Below are 20,171 nucleotides of genomic sequence, written 5' to 3' on the forward strand. Positions count from 1 at the left end.
TTTACCACAAGTAATGGATTCATGATCACGCACGCAACACCAGCGTTGCGTGACGCTAATCGCCAAAATAACTTTTGATGTAATGTATATTTTCCATCTACACACCTTGAGTGCGTGCCCAAGAAGCGGATCGCAGTGATTCGCAGATCTTGTGTAAGAAACAGTTATCAAAGCCTTACAAAACAACGTTGTATTCTAAATTTTGAAATAATCATCCGAGTTGTGGTTTACAAGAACGACATCGCAGCAAAACATCGCGAAAACAGCCACCAAATGCCTCGATCACCAATGATTTTTAACACGGTCGAATACCTCCTGATTTGTTATTCCGTTTCATTAATACCTCAGCTGATTCGAATCGACAAAAGAAACACAAAACCTTCCCCTTGGGGCAAATATCGGCCTTTCAATGATATTGCTAATATAAATGATTCGGCAACGGACTAAAAACACTGATGAGCCCAATGCAATATACATACGTTTTTATGAACTACAATAAACATCGTAAACAAAATACAGCTGTCTTGGCCGATCCGCTGGCCAGTTTAACATAAAGTTGCTAAACAAATTCCAACTTAAGGTTTACAAAAGTGAAAAAAAAAATTGCTAAATCTTGATATACTACCGGAGGGGAAAGGAATTTAAAACGCGATCAGGCTGAGCGAAGGTTGTAGACGTCAAAAACTGAGCGTCAAGCGAGTGAGTACACAGCTCGCTTCGGTAAGTCCACTGTATCCAGCCCAAGTCCACTGCACGAAAAACTAATAAATGGAATATATAAACGAAAACTAGGCAGATTATCAAGTTTAACACCGATGTGTTTTGGGATTCGTCTGGGAAAACTCCAGCACAATTTTACCCTCGTTTTAAATTACGCATATATGCCAAAAACGCCTCGCATTGTTCACAATGAAAAGTGTTGGGTATCAAGGAAATTGTCAACTTTGCTGGCACGTGATTGGTGAATGCCTGAATTAGCTCGCAGGGGGCGTGCAACGAACCAATTACCATGCACGATGATTGTTTCTATACAGAACTCAACATCACAGACAACTTGAATTGAGAGCAATTTTAGCTTTTCACGTTTCCGCCTTGCTCGATAATGGCACGACGAGTCGCCATACTGTGTTCGAAAGTACGCTGGCAGGAATTTTTCCGATCAATATGACCGCTGTTTTCGCTCGCTAACCAAGAGACATGGACAGATCGCCGGAAAAATCGGCTCTTTTATCGACAAAAGCACACAGTTTGGAAGGGAAGACGGCCAGTTCTCGGCAACAGTTCGCCCATGAGGAGGTAACAACAAACGCGATCTTTCGTCCTGTAAAGAAGGCCTTTCCTTCGCAATCGACGCTGGAAAACGCATCAAAAGCTGTAAATTTTCCCTCGAGTGATGCAGGAATTGGGAGAAATACAGAGCAGTTTATCTCTTCGCTTCAAGCTCAATACTATTCGCCTGCTGTACCAACTGCAGGTAAGTAGCGCAGTTTTCTTCGAATGTTCAATTATTTATCGTGTGAGTTCGTGCAAAACCGTGGACAACCAACGGCTTTTATGATTTTTTGTCTGCGTACACGTGGGCCATGAAATTGCTTCTCTATCTCGGGGCATTTCTGTAATTTTTCGTGCGCGATCGACGGGAGGAAACTGGGATTATTCGTTCGATAGACTACGTAATCGACACTCCAAACGTTTGTCCATGCATGCATGGATTGTTGCTTGTCTGATATTAGCGTAGTTGCAAGGAGGCACAAATAAGAAAGCTAAATTTGATTTTTCGGAATTAAAAAAACAGTGGGTGAACGCAGTTTTTGAGAAACTTGTATTTTCAGGGCGATCTCTGTGCCCTAGCCTGTCGCAAGTTGAAACGACCCTATCGTGAAGGGATATGGAATCTGGACTGAGCCTAATATGTATTCGATCAAGTTACGACCCTCTTAGCTAATAGGGCTCAAGCTATCTGAACCTCGTGAGGTAAACGTGACGAAAATCAATCCAAACTTGCATCACCAAAAGTTTCCATTTTAACTATGTTCATCTGTTGCAAAGCAGTTTGGCTGTAGATATTGACAAAAACATTCAATTTCGTCATATTCGAACGTGAAATCGCGCGCGTAGGGTGATTCCTTTCATTTGATGCTCTCTTCAGCGTCTTCGTATACAATAACTGCAAAATCATGCTTTGTAAGGCCCTTTTACTCAAACAGGCGTGCGAATAGGAACGAACTTACAATGCAGCGTCCAGAATAATAATTTTCGCGTGGAGCACGTTGAAATGAATGTTGTCTGTCTGTCTCGTTTGCGGCGTCAAGTATTTCAAGAGATCTTCATCGCGGCAATATCTATGTCCATGTGTCGTTACAAAGTCCAGAGGCTTTTTTGTAATTTCCTGACTCTGCCAAGCGTAGGCGAGCAAAACAAAACACGAGAAGACTGCAAAAGAGATTGCCTAATTCGGGCGCTATCGTTTTCTCTTGGAGAAGCTTTTGCTTCTTTTCCTATGCGGTGTGGCCTTCTTTGTCAATTTACTTCCTCAAAGGCGTTCACGAAATCGAGTTGAAACGGCCGCGGAAAGGAAGGGATCTCTTGAAATGACCTGCCAAAGGCTGCATTAACACTTATGGACTACGGGAAAATTGCCGATAGTTGAATTGTATCGGTAAAATCGAATGGAGCGTTTTTCGATTATTTTGCCTTCCCCCGAAAATCGTGTCGATGCCACACGCGACGATATGAAACGCGTGAAATTCGCGCATGATATTTTTGCTTGGCCTGTGATATTTTCTTTGCTTTGTTTATGTAGAAAACCCAAGTTTACTTGCTTTGTTTTCATTTTTATTTTTGTTTAACTGAAACTTTGGTTGTTAGAGTTGGACTTTGAAGCTTCGTTGATTTTCTAGTGGGTGGGTGAACGATGCAACTTTATCCGTGACCGAGCCGTACTTGTTCGCGGAAAATAATGCTCTTTCGTTTGTTTCACATAATACTGTCTTTTCCTGTCTTTCTTTAGCACAGGAAAGTGATCTTCTATTTGTAAAATACCTCAGGTGGCACTTAAACGGGTCGAGAACTGGGTTTTCAAACAGCATTCCTGTTTTGATGAGATGTACAATTCCTCGAAGCTCAACGTTTCATGTCGACGAACAATGGTTCATTTAAACGACTTTATATCTGCTTTACCGTTACTCGACATTTTGTTAACCTTTGAAAATTTTCTAAATTACTGTTTAAACTTGCAAGGAAAATTACTCTCCCAGCAAAAAATTTTGCTGCTAAGCAGAAAAACAGCGGGCAAAAATCGTGAGGCTTGTCGAGATTTGCATTTTGCACGTAATCCTTTGATCGCTCGGACAACAAGCGAATGTAAGAAGTTACAACGAGCGTGGTTATGTATAAATTCTGTAATTTCTGTCCGTTTTAGTTTTTTTTTAAAAAAAAGCTTTCGCTTTCAAGGTAATCACGTATTTGATTCGCATTCTCTCAAATGTAGTCGAGGAGGAAAAATCGAAATGAAAAGTGGGTTTGAATAAATCACCTTTAAAATTGCCTGATAATGTTTTGTTTGATATAATATTTTTGGGACTAATTTAAGTCGGAATTCTATACCCGTGTTGAAAAACGCCTATTTGCCGTGAGCAGAATGGTTTGATTTTTACTTTTGTGCGCTTTAGGAAGTGCTAGCGCAGTCAAGCCTCATGAGTTCAAGTAATTGAAAACCCAGGCATTTTCAATTTACTCAAATACCCATAACAAATACCAGACGTTGTAAATGTTGACATTCTCTCAAATTCATTTGTGTCAGTGTCCTCTGGGGAACAGTATAGTTTGCGCACAGCCAAGGTAAAACGAAGAAAATCTGACTTGTCTGGGAAACACGCGATTTGTACGAATGTGTGTGCCGCAGTTGAAGCGAATTACACAGCCGCGGTCCGTATTTAATATCTAAGTTATTCATCGTGTCTTTGTGTCATTATGATCAACCCTCACGCATGCATGCTTAAGCAGAAACGCGCATTGTCACTGTTTAAAATATAAATAGAATGTACTCTTATTGGAATGCAAATTCACGCCACCAGTCATGCCTCGTCCAGTCATTAGCCTGTCTCGTTGTTCAGCATGTTTACATTATTTTGACTTTTCAAGCAATTTTTTTTGTTTCCGACTTTAAGAGCGAGACGATTTAGCGCGGTTATATTAAACCATACGATCTGGAAGCTTCAAAACGCGAGAACCATGCGCTAAAGAATTCGTTAACGTTGAAAGTGAAGTGAATCGTAAAACTCTGAAAATGCGCTCAAAAGCCCATTTAAGGTATTACGTCATTTGTGAAGCGATTCTTCATTTTTTTTTCTTTTCGGTGTCTTTCTACGCTGCCTGATCCTACTTTCACGTGCTTCAAATTTGTTTGTAGATCTGAAAGCGATGTGCGGCGAAGAATGCAAATTCAGCTGAATGGATACGTTTTAACATAACCACGACCAGCTGGGGTGTAAAAGTTTTGTTTCCTTTGCAGTTCAAATAGGTTTTTCTTTCTGTGGAACGTGTTCAGAAGTTCTTTGTACCCAACGGAAGTTCTAAAATAACCGACAGCAGACAAGCCGCATTCGAAAGAAAAACAACGAGTATAAACAGACGTTTGAAAGGTCACTTTCGGCTGACAAAAGGAAGCAACGAAAGCGAAAAGCACATGTTTATTTGAAAGAGCGCTACTCAGGTATTTGTGTTGTTCCGAAAACGTGCTTTAGCAACATAGGAAAGTACCGTTTCGTAGCTTTCTGTTGAATGGTCACAGTTAAGGCCTTATTACTTGTACATTGAATTCTACAGCATTATAAATAGTGCCACACGAAAGTGCTGTTGAATGACCTTCAGTTGAATAGTTCATTCATAATAAACAGTGACCACGGCAAAGTCCTGTTCAAAACTTTCAATCTCGTTAATGGTCGCCGACTAGAATTTTACTCAGGAAAGTCAGCAGCGTTCTTATATACTTCTTGACAAAAACTGTAAAGAGTGAACTTTATGTTGAAGAAGTTCACTGAAGATGGTTGCTAAAATGTTGCAGTTTTTAACGTGAACTGAAGCACTCAAAATCTGCAACAGTTTTTATATGGATCGGCAATTCTTTGTAAACATAAAACCGACTATTTTCTCCTCCCCCCAGTCTCCTCCGCTTCCTAGAGAAAGCAGAAGTTTTGTACGGGTTAATATTTCTCTCGTTAGAAATTTTGCGATACATACCAAAAGCTGTGTTATAATAGCTTCGTTGTTGGTTTGAAAATGTTTTAAAAGCTAGTGTTTAGTAAAAATAATTTCCCCAAAACTACAAAATGGACAAGAACCCAACGCTAATGGGATTAAGGAAATGCATGCCCACTTTACATGTGGGAAATTTCGACGCGAAATCGTAACAAAATATTGCCATTTTTGTCGGGGTGGAGAGAAAGGGGGTTCGATGTCCAATTTTCAACAGAAATAGCTTTCAAGAGCGGTATAGCTATATAATGCAGATGTGAAAATGGAAGATATTTTCAATACAACGCTTTTAATATCAGTTGTTATGTCGAGTTTTCAATCACCAGCGTTAATTAAAACCCTTTTTACACAGACCGAGCAGGATTTCCTAGTTAATCAATATCTGCAGGTATACTTGATATTTTCAGAAACACTTTTTTAAAAAAAAAATTCACGTTTTGGATTAATTGGAAATCGCTAAACAAGGCTCGCTGAGAGTTGTAAAGACGCTTTTATGTTTGACGAAACACCTTGTCAAATATTATTTTCCTTGTTAAATTTCAGTGTTTATAACGAGAAGTAGGCAACTAAAAATTCACAAACTCATGGTAACGCACAAAGATGAACGTAAATGATTCCACGTTTACAGCCCTGTCATTATAAGCTTCAACAAAGATGACAGGGACAAATTTTAATAAAAAAAAAACCTCTTTATTGAAATAAAGCAAGCATGAACGAATGCAAAATATGACCTATTTGTTTCGTTATATTGGGCCTGGCGCGTTAATTCTTTCTCAAGCGTTAAAATTAACCTCTTCCAAGTTCAATTCCCGCTGATTAGTTTCGTGTGTGCGTTTATCACGAGGAAAAAAAATATAAATTCTGCCCTTCTATCTTACAGGTACCTTGACGCAATTATGTTAGTGCTTTCGATTTACATACAAACTGTGTTACTTGGTTTTTAAACACGTGCGCGGTTGGCAATGGAGTGGCACTAAGAAGGGAATTTTAAATTTACTTTGTCTCCAGAAATCTCTCACGAGTTCGTATGTTTCGTGGTGTAATAAAAAGTTTAACGTCGTGTCTTGTTTACGATGCACAGCGCAGAGAAAAGTGCCGGTGGAAAGATTTGAATAAAAGCGGAGATTTACATAATTATCTAACAACCATAGATCGCCCCCGCAGTATTTGGTCTCTTATTTACATGTTTCACACTTGTCGTGTGCGTAGATGTGTGAGCAGCATTTAAAAAGACAAATCGCTTTGTCCTGAAAGAGCATGTGTCTTCCAGCTTCCCTAAAATCTTGATTAATCGCGGCAATGTGAGCTCTCAATCGTGGCACAGAAGCAATTTACGAGGCATACGTATTCGACTGAAGCGAAGGTCAGTAACTTTCAGCCACACCAGTCCTCATAGATCCTCTGTCCTCAAATGCATCCGCGCATTGTGAAAGTATTTAAATGTATGTGTTTTAATTCGTCGCTGTGTCCCCGTTCGAAGCGAAATCCCCGTTTTAGGCGGTATTCAACAAACGTTTTGTCCATGAAAAACATTGTCTTTGAAACGCGAATGATTGTTTGTACATTGTTCAAGAATCGATGCGTTTCTATCGTGAAATGTCGTTTGCTTCTAATCTATGATGCCTTCCTCCTCTACTGAAACTTGACCGTTTTCATTGTGTTTGGAGCGTTCCTCTTTCAAATCATTAAAACTTCTTACCTAACTAGGCATTTTCTAAGCTATGCGACATGTTTTGTGCCCAGACTACAGCTTGTATACTTAAATTGTTTGCCACAACCAATCTAACAGTCCAGAACTCGCAATTTCTTAGCTAGTAAATTCGACGTTCCCGTCTCTTCGCGTTTTTCAGTGGTAAATGTGTTGATTCTCCACAAAACAAAAAAGCGAAACCGCACGCGGCGTTTCTCAGTGATAATTCTCAGATGAAATTGTTTTCAGCGAACAATATTTTTATTCATATCGTCGATCAATACAGCTCTAAGTTTGCTTTCGATTGCTTTCTCGGTTTTTCCGTTTCAATTTCCTTTGCGGATTCAACATTTCAAGCATTTGTCTTGAATTTGCATGTATATGCAAGAAGAACAGATAAAACGAAAAGTTGCTTCGCACAGGTTTTTTGTTATTTCGTCTTTATACTCGGCGTGAAGACGTGGCTGTAGTTAATACTTGCCCTCATTTTTTTGTGCAATCAACATAATATTTCCGAGATTACGGCCCATTTGCGTACGTCGCGGAAAATTCGCAAGAATCAGTTGTTCTTGTAACTATCTTGGGTACAAATCGACAGGACACTAAACTAAAAATCACATATTAACACGTACAAGGTGGTTCTTCAACTTATTATTCGGTTCTATTCGAATTTCACACGGCGAGCTTCGAGCTCCAGAAAGTTCTAACAACGAATAAGTGTGTTTACAAATAGAGGCCTACGCCAAAAAAACGAACAAAAAAAAAAAAAGAAAAAGGAAACCACAGATCACCCAAAACATAGCAATGAAATTAAAAATAAAATTTAAAAGCGAAAAGCATTGTCTTTGTCCCTAAAAAAAGTTGGGCATTTTTGGGAACAATGTTTTCGCAGTCGTTTTTTTATGATAATAAACATTTCTAAATTAAGGCTGATGTCTAAGGACCCTTAAACTAAAGCGGTTGATTTTTATCACCTTAGTTTATCGATGACAGCACCGTGATGAATTTTGCTATATTCGGGTTGTTTGTTTGTGTATGTTTATTGTTACCAAAACAACGTTTCAACATTATCGCTGTTGGCGTTAAAATGAATTCAAAATGTTGTTTTTGTCGTGTAAAGACCGTCGTCGAGTTTGTAGACAGAAATTTGCCAGAACTTTTAAATGCCTCCCTTTAAATTCTCGGGAAAGAGGTTTCTTTTCATTCCCTTGAGTAATAAGTCAAATTCTGTTCCTGAAAACGAAAATTGAAAAAGGGGACTGAATCGATTGGTATTGAAATTAAGACAATAATTTAAAAGCCGGTATACGGTATTTGATGATTTTTCTTTTCATATCCGTTTAATGACCCCCGTTTTAGGTCAAATGTTTAGCCGTGGACTTATGTTCGAGTCATAGGATATTATCTGCAAGGGTGACATTCATGTAAAAGTTACTGAGCAGTCCTTTCCTGTGGTGCTGTTTGTTATCTGTACAAGGTGGCTCTAACTTTAGCGTCTGAGTGTAATATCCTAAAATTAATTCTGACCATTCAAGTGAAAGCTTCTGAGCAACACTTGTCAATGTTTTTGTTTGTTTTTCTTCCAGTGAGAGTAATAATATGGTTAAGGCCCAGACGAGTAAATACCATTTCCCTCAAAGATGGGTAGAAAAGGTTTCCGTTTGTGCAATTTCTACGTCGCATTTCGAATGTGATTTTGTTCAAGCCCTTTTAAAAAGCGGAAAATCTAGGTAAAGCGTAAACGTTGCTTCGAGACGTTAGTGACGCAAACGTTGAAAAGAGTCAATGTAGTCGACTTGAATCTAGTTCAACGCGACGCTAATCCGACGTATTAATAATCGAGGTTTGTTCGAAGAGTTTAATCACCTCAGACTGACTCGGATATTACTTGCAAAAAGAAAATCTAAAGTTTTCTTCGGCAAAATGTCAGCTCGACGTTGTGTAACACGGCAAAACTAGCTCCTTCGTTTTCGAATTGTCAAATACGGCGTTATTTTCACTGGACCCTTATAACCTGCAGCTGCATTATATTGGTTTTAGCGTTGGGAACATTGTTCTGTTGTTCGTTCGTTTGTCCTCTCGACCAACCATGTAAGACGTTACAAATGGTACAGGTCGCCCTTAGTTTTGACACATTGTTTAGTGTATTGGTTCAATTATACCGTTATTTCTTCTGCTGTCCAGTTCATGTTTGGTGCTCTGTTAGGTTGAAACTTTGTTTCCGTTGCAGTGTTATTTTTTCAGGGCCAAATGCAGCTTGTTACTTTATAGTCTAAACCTAATTCAATCACTGTCAAGTGTAATTTAAGTTGAACCAAAAAACCGTGTAACTCAACTCCCATATTTTGAGTCCTTTTTTAAATGCTCGGTATTGTCAGCAATCATAAAACCATACAAAGCGCTCTTGAGCCGTACTTTCCTGTGGTACTTTTTATTTTGCTGCATAAGGCGGTTTTAACTTTTGATGCTCGTCAAGTTTAAGCTATTGAGTAGGAAATTCATATGGTATTGTGAATTATACAATGCAAGATGGTTCAAACTTTTGAGTCTGTGGACATGAAACTAGTAAAAAGTGCCCATTTAAATGAAAGCTTTTGAGGAGTACTTTCGTGTGGTACTGTTTATTGTACTGTACTAGGTGATTCTAACTTTTGAGTCTGTGGACGAAATCCTAATGTGTGACCATTGAAAGGAAAGCTACTGAGCAGTACTTTCCCTTGGTACTGTTTATTATGCTGTACTGATTACAAAGTTTGTGTCTGTCGGGAGGAAATTCTAAATTGTAACTATTCAATATTGCAATCCTGATTAGAGCCAAAGTGAAATTGGAGATTGGAGATTTTCTCTGGTTTTTGAACTTTGGAAGATGGTCAAGAAAATAAGCGATCACGAAACGGAAAGATACCACGCCGGGAACATTTATGCCATCTTTCACCAAATTACAAATTCCAAGAGGTATCGTTTCTGTGGCCGAAGCGCGTAACTTGGATGTAACTATACCGGAACGGCGATTGTGCAAAAAGACACACACACCATGCATGCGATTTGATTTAGATACCGAGGTTCAAGATGAACTAGACGTTGTTGAAGCAAATGATGCGAAAAACGTTTCTCCGCAACATACGGCACCTCGATCAATCCCTCAGCAAATTTAATTGTTGGGAAATACAATCCGCGATCGAAAATTCTTTAAATTTAAAGGAGGTTATTCTCTTTATGCTTCGTTGTCGTCTGCTGTAGTCTTGACACGTCTTCATCACTCAACTGTGCTTATCTCGCGGTTTCATTTACCGGGTACGCTTTTAGATTACTACCAAGTATGATCACGAAATGTCACAATTTCTCAAATTGCAATTTTAATATGTTTGAAATCGACGATGGCTCCATTTGCCGATGTGCGGTGCTAATTGTTTGAGATTTATTCATTTGGTTCCTTATTGCTAAACGGGAAAAAATATGCCTGGGGTCTCTCTTTTGTGAATATTATTAAGAGATCTGTTCTGTTTTTTTTTAATTAAAAGAAATATGTTTTCATACATGTAGGGTTTATTCTCAACGTCTATCCCCGTCGAAGTTAGATTTTCAAGCAAAATCTGCATGTATTAAATTCCGTTAATTAGTAAACGATTGACTTTCGACTTTGATTCTGAAAGCTTTGTTACGAAGAAACATTTGTTATTTTAGCGCACGTGTAAAACGAAATATAGAAGTCGGTCAGTATTGTTTGACCTGTGCGCAAAAGGAAACATTGTTATGCGGAACTAGTCTTGCTTGATTTGATCTTTTCCGTTCTTGAAACAGACGGGCATTGCCGAAGTGATAGCCTTCTAGGTTTGGCAAACGACTTTCGTCATTAGGATCACAGCAAATGAGAGAGGTCCTTGGCAGCGTCTTTAAAAAAAACTCTGCGTTTCAGAGAAGCTCCGTGTATGAATATTTTCTTTGGAAATCCCAAATTTGTTCACCTGACTCGTCTAACTAACGTTTGCGTGGGGGTTCCCTATTTTGATTTTGTCGAGCATATATAATTAATTCGTCCGTTTTTTTATATTGACAAAGAATTGCCATCGGCACAGAACGACCTCAGAGTACAATAAGGAATTGTTATTGGAAAGCTCTTTCTTCTCTTTTCTCGACATAAGAAGGAACTATAATTCTCCGAAGTTAAAGTATTAGCCGTGAAGGAATAGACATTCGCGAATAAAACATAATTTCAGTTGATCGGCAGAGAAGGTTTTTGCCAGTGCGTGGGCGAAAATGTGTTGTTTCTGTCCACAAAAGATGAAGGCTATGTTTTTCATGTTTTAAAAAAGCAATTAGACCTAGAAGTCTGAGTTTTGTATGAGCGAATATTCAGCGATATGTAGCGGAGTATATACTGTTTGTTACACACAGAAGATGAGAACGAGATATTCAACTACACGGGCACTTGCGAAATCATGACTTTCATGAGCTATTTTGAGAAACAAAAGCAAATTTACTTTTGAACGACACAGAGCGCGATCCGTTGATTAGCAACCTTTCTAATAGAGAATAATAGGCAATGAAGGAACTAGTTGCTATTTTAGGTCGTGTTAGGTATGCTGCATGCGTGCTGTTATCTCTTCACTGCCAGCCGGGTTAGACGGCCTTGAATCAGATGAATCAGTTTTAATATAGCTTTTGGATAAGTGGACAAAATCGTGATGTGATGTTCAATGATGGCTGTCGAGCTCAGTGCTTTACTTTGGTGCTGTTGTTTATGCTGGGCAAGGTGGTCTAAGTTTGGAGTCTGTAGATAAAATCCTTATAAGCGTGATTAACAAATGAAAACTTACTGCGTTGCTGTTCAAGTTATAATTATGCCATACAAGGTGGTTCTAACTTATGTGTTTGTAGATAAAATCCTTAAATGTGATCATTGGAATGCAAGCAGCGAGCCGTACTTGACTGTGTTGCTGTTAATAGTTATGCTATACAAGGTGGTTCTAACTTTCAGTGTGTCTGCAGATGAAATCCTCAATTGTGCCCATTTTGGCAAAAGCGGATTTTAGTACTTTCCTGTGGTGTTTTTTATTATGCTGTACAAGATGGATCAAACCTTGACCATTCAAATTCAAGCGGATGTTCCCTGTTTTTTCCTGTGTTTCTATTTTTGTCCTGTATTCGAAGGTTTCCACTTTTAAGTCCTTTTTGAAAAATGCTAATTGTGACCATTCAAATGAAATCTGATTACCAGTACTTTCCTTTGTTGGTCAAAGTTTTGAGTTTGTGGATAAAATCCTAACGTGTGACCATTCAGATCAAAGCTGTTGAGTAGTTCCTTCGTATGGTGCTGTTTATTATGCTTTGTCAGTTGGTTCTGTGGAAGAAATCCTAGTCTTGTCACTCAAATGAAACCAATCGAGCAGCGCTTTCTTTCTTTCCTTCTTCCTTTCCTCCTTTTCTACATATACAAAGTGAAAGATATCCCTGAATAAACCTCAGCAAATCGCTGAAGGAATACTTAGAAGTTTTTTTTACGCGTGAGTTTCAATGTTTGTTTATCTAGCGTCTTGACAGTCCATATCATCGTTCAACAAAGGCTTTTTAATTTATTTGACGCTCACAATTATAATCAAGAATTTTCCCAAAATAGCCAGACCAAGCCTTGTTTAAGTATGAGATAAATTAGTGCTGATATCTGCTTCCGTCAGGAACCCTGAATGAATGAAATAGTTTGGTAAATTGAGCTTCCTTTTCACGGTCTTTTCATCGTTTAAGTAGCGGTTATTGTTGTTTCGACTTACAAGGTACTTCTCGCATACTTTGGCACATATTAAACGCCATATTTCCTTACGCCTCGAGCTCCTTCACCCCTGAGCCATGAAATCTTTAACAGACCATGACTTATACGCCGAAAAAGCAATTCGGAGTAAATCACTCTGGTGACGTTGGCATCCTTATTAAAGATTGATATCTGTTTGTCGGAGTCCTGAATAAAACAGTGATTGAAAGTGAGGGAAACCGGCAGTCCGCCGGTCCAGATCCGTTGCTAAGGAAGTTGTTTCGACCAAAGATAAAGGTGCTCTCTGACGATTAAGACGAAACATATGATCTCTGAAATAAACATGGTGGTATTTTTTTTTAATTGCCGTTTTCCATGCATTGTTGTTTTTCTCAAGTTTGTTTCCTTGATCCGGCGCCATGCCCGGAAGGACTCTTAATTGAACCAGTGCAAAACTAAGTCGTGTCGTGCGTGCATTTTCCCGCGCTTGGCACCACTTGCACGTGCGTGCGGCATCCCTTGCCGCTTTTGGCGCCCACTGTAGTTTTCTCGCGCGTTCTACTGGGATGTTTGCCCGGTTTGGTACCGTCTACCTCTCTTCATTCGCTTGGCACCGTGTGCGCATTTTCGCGCTTAGCATATCCGTTCCATGTTATTGCTCTAAATTTTGATACTGTCAGCGCTTGTTATGATTGACCGCGTGTGGTTAACTGGGTTTTGTTTCTTGGACAAAGTCTAGAAAATCGCTCTAAGATCGTGACCGATGCATGTCTGTCGGGTGTGTGCATTTTTGTCGTTTTATTGTGAAAATGATTTGCGAAAGTAAACTGCTAAGCCTTTGCGTCTGAGACGAAACTCGGTTGAAAACACTGCTCGACATTAAAACAGTTGTCGATCAAACTAGAAGCTTTTAGAAAAGTGTGACTTCCAACCAAGTTAACCAAAATGCGAGTACAGTATTCATCCTTTTTAAAGGGCCGTTTACAAAGGCGTTTTAATTAATACGATTTTTGCTGCAATTTTGTCGCGGTCGACCGATTAGCTTGCGATGAAAATTTCAATTGTAAACTAGCGGCGATTTTCACTGAAATTTAAGCGCGATTCTCTTGCGATATTTGCTGCGAGTTGCTACAATCAGTTTCCCAAAATCGCCGCCAAGTTGCATGCTAGCGATTTTCATCGCAAACTCTTGTGCGACATACAAAACGCATTGGAAAGTACAACAAGAATTTCACGTAAAATCGCATATGTAAAACCGGCGGGCCTTTAGAGTATAAATCTAGAGCTCTATTTAACGTTGAATTCTTGATTTTCTGTTCCAGCCCTTGCCGGGATGAGTCTCCCTTACGGCATGATCGCGGGACCCGGAATGGATCCACGGGCTCTGAACGCTGGGAATCTGCTCTACACATACGGCAACCCAGTAATGAGCTTTCCAAACTTCTCTGGTAGCTACGGACAAGGGCAGCGAATCAAAAACGGCGAGGAAACAACCGCGTCCGACAAAAACAATGTTGGGTCCAATCAATTGAGGTAAGTAAACGAAAGTTTAAAATAATTTTAGAGGTGTGTTGCGTTGGGTTGGCGGGTGAGATCAAAATATGGACTGATAGCGGCTGCCATTGGCGCCTTTACATGCTTACGAACGATCTCACCCCACAGAAGAATTGTAAACCGCCATAAGACTATGTGATATGTGCGGTATATGAATACATGTATGTACATAGTGTTAAACCCGGCGGAAAATTTTCAAATGTAACATGTTCACTCAAAGGCAAACGTTCACTCGTTCACTATGGTTCTAACGTTTGAATCTGAGGAGGAATCTTTAAGTGTGATTACGCTGCAGCTTTATCCCGTTCAGAGTTTTAGTCGAGAGTATTACAGCGTCCTATACATGTCGACCTTTTGAAAAAGTTCAGAAACATTTGAGTTGTTTTCTCCAAACTTTTAAAGGAGACATTGCTCTTTCGACGCTCGATTTGAAATTTCAGGCGAAAAGCCTGATGCTAGTCACTGAAGCTTACTGAGGAGTAGTAATTCTCCTACTTGCTTCACGCGACAGAAAGTGGCTAGAGCAAAACTCACTCAATGGTTCATATCGGTGGATATCTGTTCGCAAGGCCCTAATCGCCTCCAAAATTCGGATCTGGTTTTAAAGAAAATCTAGTTTTCTTCGGCAAAATCATATCAGCTCAAACTTTCGTAACACTGGAAAACTCATCCCTTTCGTTTTCGTACTGACAATTTTGTCGTTAAAAATGCGAAAAATATGTCAGCTAGTATCTTCATAAAGCCAACCACAGCTCATAAATTCGGGAAATAAGATTGCGTTTCCTAGAACTTTCTGAGACAAATTTTCAGCTAAAGATAAAAGGCAACTAAACGATCTGCGAACACAGAAGACGGCATTTAAACTGTTTTACTTTATGTTCTCATTGGTTGTCCCTGAATACTGTGCTATTTGTGGTTTGTAGACGGCGTTGTTTAAAATTGAATATTAGAATATTAAAAGGACATTGTCGTTTATTATAATTCAGAGAAATCCTGCTTCGTAATGGTGGGAGAAGCCGAAACATCGTAAAAACTAGAATGTTTGATTTTGTAAAGAGTGGTGAATGACACGAGCAACATCGCAAAGGAAACACTTTTAATTAAGGTCAAAGAAACATAAGTTGGAGATAACGGAAGCCCACGTCGTGAAAAAGACAAAGATAAGAAAGCAATAATTCAAAATTAAGCGGCCGGTGACTGAAACAACCCTTCGTTCGTTGATGCATTTGAGTAATGTATGCATATAGCGTGTTATGGGGTTCTGTAATTATCCGTTTTCGGCAGCTGGTTTGGAAACTGTTACGTTGCTAGGAAAAAAACATTTTTTTGAATAATTTGTCATTAAAACTAAAGCGGTTTCGTGAACAAACAACGAAATGGAATATACCAGTGATGCTTTTTTTGGGCAGAAATCCTTTGATTTCTTTAGATACTTAGCTTATTCTACACAAGACGAAGATCTTGGTTTGGTTTTAAGATTTTAAAACGGAATTGTTCCGTCAGCCGACAAAACTAAGTGCATTTCGATCGCTGATGTGTTCGTCGTCTTTTATGACCATTAGCTTGGATAGAAAAAAAAAAAAGGATACGTAAAGTAAGGAAATTTGTGGTTGGATGTTAAAATCAAGAATATTAGCAAGCAGCATTAAAACGTGCTAGGCAAGTTTTATGTAACTTGATGTGGAATAAAATAGTGGTGTATTTTCTTTTATGGTTAAAGGTTGCCGCCAAATTTTAACTGGTTGATATTTAAAACAAAAAGTTATTCGGCAAAATCTGACTTAGATGTAGCAAGTTTGTTTGATCTCAAGTAAGGTTTCGTACACCCAGCGAGAAAAACTTCAGCAAAAAACTCCTAAATCGAATTTCTGTTTGCTCATATTAGAGAGATTTAAAATAGCGTTTACGGGAAACGGCAAACGTGAGATTCACGTTTATGTTTTCTTGAAAAAATGAGTACACAGATGAGAATAGTGCAAATTAATTCTGGCTTTTGATGCTAACGCAGAACTACTAAATTTTACTGAGAAACTGAAAACAGCGAGCGGCAAATGTAGGGTAAATATGGTCACGTGGTCATTTCTGCCGTTGCCGTAAAGTAATTCTAAATTTCTCTATTGTTTCAGTGGCTTTAAAAGCGATATTTGAGTAAATCGAGGATGGGACCTCGTTGAAGTCTTAATCTGAATTGTAAGTGGCAGAATATTCTGGGGCAACCAAGGAGAGCATTTATTCAAAATTCTCAAAAATTATTGTCTTCTGCGTTTCCAGATCGTTTTCTGTCCTTTTAAACGCATATTGTCGCAGTGTCATGTGGTTTTGACCTCTTTTGTTAAAAAGTGTGTAATAAGACCTTCACTTAGCTACAAAATAATTCTAGAACAAAGAAATCAACTCAATTCTTGAAAGGAAAAACTCGTGATCTGTTCTAGCGCGTTTTGGAAACACAAATGCGAGAACTTGAAAAACATTAGCCTAACATTTTTCAAGTTTCAATCCATTGCGGCCTACTCTGTCTCTAGCCAGAGGCATTAATCTACAGTTTTATTACACTGAGGTGATACTTGATAACAAAACTAGACAATTTTTTTTTGTTTCTATTGACAGACAAACATTTTTAAGCTTTGAAATGACATCAATTTCGCGTGATACTTTCCCTTTTACATTTAGCAGGTGCATGTCAAGATTGAAATAGTGGATCATTGACATTTTGTTTGTTTTTTTTCCTAGACCATCGGAGCTACCCAGTCGGCAGCCTAAGGAGGCAATGCGTACCGAAAGTGTCATTAAAACAGTAACAGATAAACAGGAAATCTCTAGGAAACCAAGCGATCCAGACAAAAGAATTTTAACAGATGCTCAGGGGGGTAGTATTCCTCTGAAGTATCCCGACAGAGGAACAGGAAATGAACATTTGAACTCAGTGGATGGAAACAAAGGTTTGTCATTGCGTGACTCATCATTGCGTGACATGCATTTGCGAGACGCTCAAGGTGCCGATGACATGTCTCGGCGTGACAAGCAGTCTATCGGAGGTGACTGGTCACGCGACATGCCGATGAAAGCAAAACCCTATGAACATCTTGGAGTTGATTCCATCGGAATTAAAAGACCAACTAACGGGTTGTCTTCTCGGAAAACTGATAACGGTGCCGTGACGTTCTCTACGCACGACAAGAGCTATGTTTCCTCAGAAGCACGTTCTTCGCCCTACCCAGCAAACGAACCACCTACGTTAGTTCCTTATCACAACACGGTGCCACCAAGATCTTCGGCCAGTACGTCGCATTCAAATGTCCCATGTACCATGCCAAAGCTTACGCCTATCGCACCGCGTATAAGTAACGGCTCTCCCTTAACTGTATCGTATCCCTCCGAAGCTGAACATAGAAAATCTCCTTCCTTCGTTGCGAGAAGGCAAAACTACCCAAATTCCATGAACTCGGCCTCTTCTGCGCCCTCTGTGACTGTTCACAGCGGTGGCGTTGTACCTTGGACTGCGAATTTCCCCAGCAAACCACCCCAGGGGGACAAGGCAGACGAAAACTGGAGAACTAAACAAAACCATCGCGACGAACGCGATTTAAATAGGACAAGTGTTTATGACCAAGCTCCGAAACAAATCACGAGAAACTTTTATCCTATGCAATCGTGGGAGCGGGCGCCGTATGGTGCGCATCCTTCGCAATTGCGCGCGGTCGGCGCTGACAAAGCTTTTGGCGGGAAAGAAGACGAAAGCGCGGATTCCAGAGAAGTGCCACGTGACTCCTCACGCGAAAGTATGATGTCATCTGAACAGGCTCAAGCTAAACTTGCAAAGAGTGCTTATAAATACGGCCCAACAGGGCCAGCAAGTCTACGAAAAGAATCAGAACTTCCAAGCGTAAAGATTTCGACGAGTGTCAGTCAAGATGAGTATCAAAGAAACCAGTCGTTTGCGGGTAGGAATGAGAAATCAGTTGTCGGAGAATATGTTTGTTACAACAAAAACGAGGATGTCAAGGGGAGTCTGGGGAATGTTCTTGTCCACGGAAAAGAAGGCCCTTTTCGAGTCGAGGTTAAAAGGGGGGAAGGCGGGCAAAAGTACTTGAAGCCGGAAATTACCAAGCCCTCTCGAGCAGAGGAGAACAGAGTTCCGAGCAGTAGTTATAGTAACTATGACGGCCGAGATAAAAGCGAAATCCCATACCACAGCATGCCACGCGCGGAGGTTAGATCCGCGCGAGATGATAAAGAGAAAGAAATCGATCGCGCGAGAACGCTGGAACCCTCGCGCGCTAAAGACCAGGTCATGTATAAAGAACATACCGGGAGAAAACTTGACTCGCGAGAACATTCGTCCATGAATGACGGGAAAAAGAGCAATGATCGTAACAACAACAGCACGTCGCTGGGCGCGTTTCCGTTTTTTAAGTACGGTCCTGGTGGTTTTCCGTCGGTGAGCCACGGAGAGCAAATGAGATTTGTTGAGCGCGGCACGGCGAGCGATGATAAAGTTTTTGTTCCGCCAAACGCGACGCTAGACATGTACGAGAGACGAGAACAGGAAATGGAGAAAAATGGATTTAAGAAAACTGAGTTTAACGCTTTTCCCAGGAACGTTGAGGGTGGCCATTCGTCAAATCCAAACGACGAAAGTTCGAAAAGGATCGATGAGAGACGAAGTGAGCCGAGACGAGACGATGCGAAACCGAAGATGCCTTCGGGTCGGTTTGAAAAAGACAAACGTGGTGGTGATGCGGAAGAAATCAGTTCGGACGAAAACGACGATGGGGCGAGACACGTGTCTAGGGAGACGATTTCTCCAGATAAACGAGGCCACCTTCGAGTTCCTCAATCGTCGGATAGAAACGCCATGTCTCCCGCGGCGGGCACTGTACGGCAACGGCGTTTGTCCTCTCCCTTATCTGAGCAGAGGAGTGTCGCTGCTGAACAGAGGAACGCCGCTGCGTCAAACGCTCACGGGGCGTCTTACCCCTCCAATCTTCAAAGCAGGAGAATTCCCAGTGATGGCAGTGAAGGCCATTCGCGAGAATCTGGTGTAGACCCAGGTCTAGAAGGATTAAAAAACTCAGCTCCTGGCCAGTTTCTGAGAATGGATGGAGGAGCTGCGTTTCCGTCGCCATACTTCGGTCCATTATTGACCCCGCAAGGGCTGTCAGAAGCACCTTTCCTGCTGGTTGACCCCGCATCGTTTTATGGGGCCGTGTACCGCCCTCACATGATGGAGGCCGCCCCACAAGGGATGTTTCCTCCCGGTGCTTTGGCCGCTGATCCGGTGACGGGACAGCTTATGATGATTCCGCCGGAGGCTTACATCCCAATGGGTAAGAGATCGAACCGTTTTTTACAGTAAATGTCGTTTATATATGATAAATCAAAGTACTCACATTTGTCCCATTGTAACAAAAGCGGCAAACGTAACTTACCAATCGGAATGCGAAACAAAATTTGTAACCGGCAGCGAGCGCGGGAAAATGTACAATCCAGCATCAAGCGCATGAACACATGCCACTGCCATGAAGCCAAGGAAAACAGACAATCGGATACGTAAAATTTTCACGTGCTTGGCATCAGGTCACGATAGGTTCTTTCCACTCGTGCTGGTTAATTAGTATATGTGATTACTTTGAGGGATAGGTAAACTGAGTGAAAATGCTACATTAAACAAAATTAACTGAAAATGTTAATCATCTAGCTTGGAGATTTTGAGATTACCTGAACTTGAGAGAGGAATAACAGGTGTTCGGATCGAACCCATCCACAGTCTCAACAGTTAGATTCACCTTGGACAGCTTAATAATAAAACCGTGCAGAACCACAAGGAAGTATTCTTCACTGTCTGTGTTCAGTTTTGATTAGTCACACTTAAGCATATCGTCCACGGACTCAAAAGTAAGAAATACTGTTGACAGCTTAACAAAC

The 20,171-nt window shown here is 40.4% G+C and overlaps 1 protein-coding gene across 2 annotated transcripts in view; it reads left to right on the forward strand.

Moving 5' to 3' along the window:
* Positions 1 to 1,041: 1,041 nt before the first annotated feature.
* Positions 1,042 to 20,171, forward strand: part of LOC146462157 (uncharacterized) — a 40,163-nt gene continuing 21,033 nt past the window's right edge. The window contains exons 1-3 of one of the 2 annotated variants that reach the window (XM_085086030.1): positions 1,042 to 1,474; positions 14,015 to 14,225; positions 16,977 to 19,573. In XM_085086030.1, coding sequence (XP_084942156.1) covers positions 1,198 to 1,474; positions 14,015 to 14,225; positions 16,977 to 19,573 — 3,085 coding nt within the window. In that variant the 5' untranslated portion in view covers positions 1,042 to 1,197. Of the gene's footprint in view, positions 1,475 to 6,470; positions 6,620 to 14,014; positions 14,226 to 16,976; positions 19,574 to 20,171 lie in introns of those variants that run through there. The other variant, XM_085086031.1, reaches the window with a different exon arrangement.

This window comes from Pavona decussata, unplaced genomic scaffold, assembly GCF_977016875.1.
Source record: "Pavona decussata unplaced genomic scaffold, jaPavDecu1.1 SCAFFOLD_191, whole genome shotgun sequence".
In the NCBI taxonomy this organism is placed as follows: Eukaryota; Metazoa; Cnidaria; class Anthozoa; order Scleractinia; family Agariciidae; genus Pavona; species Pavona decussata.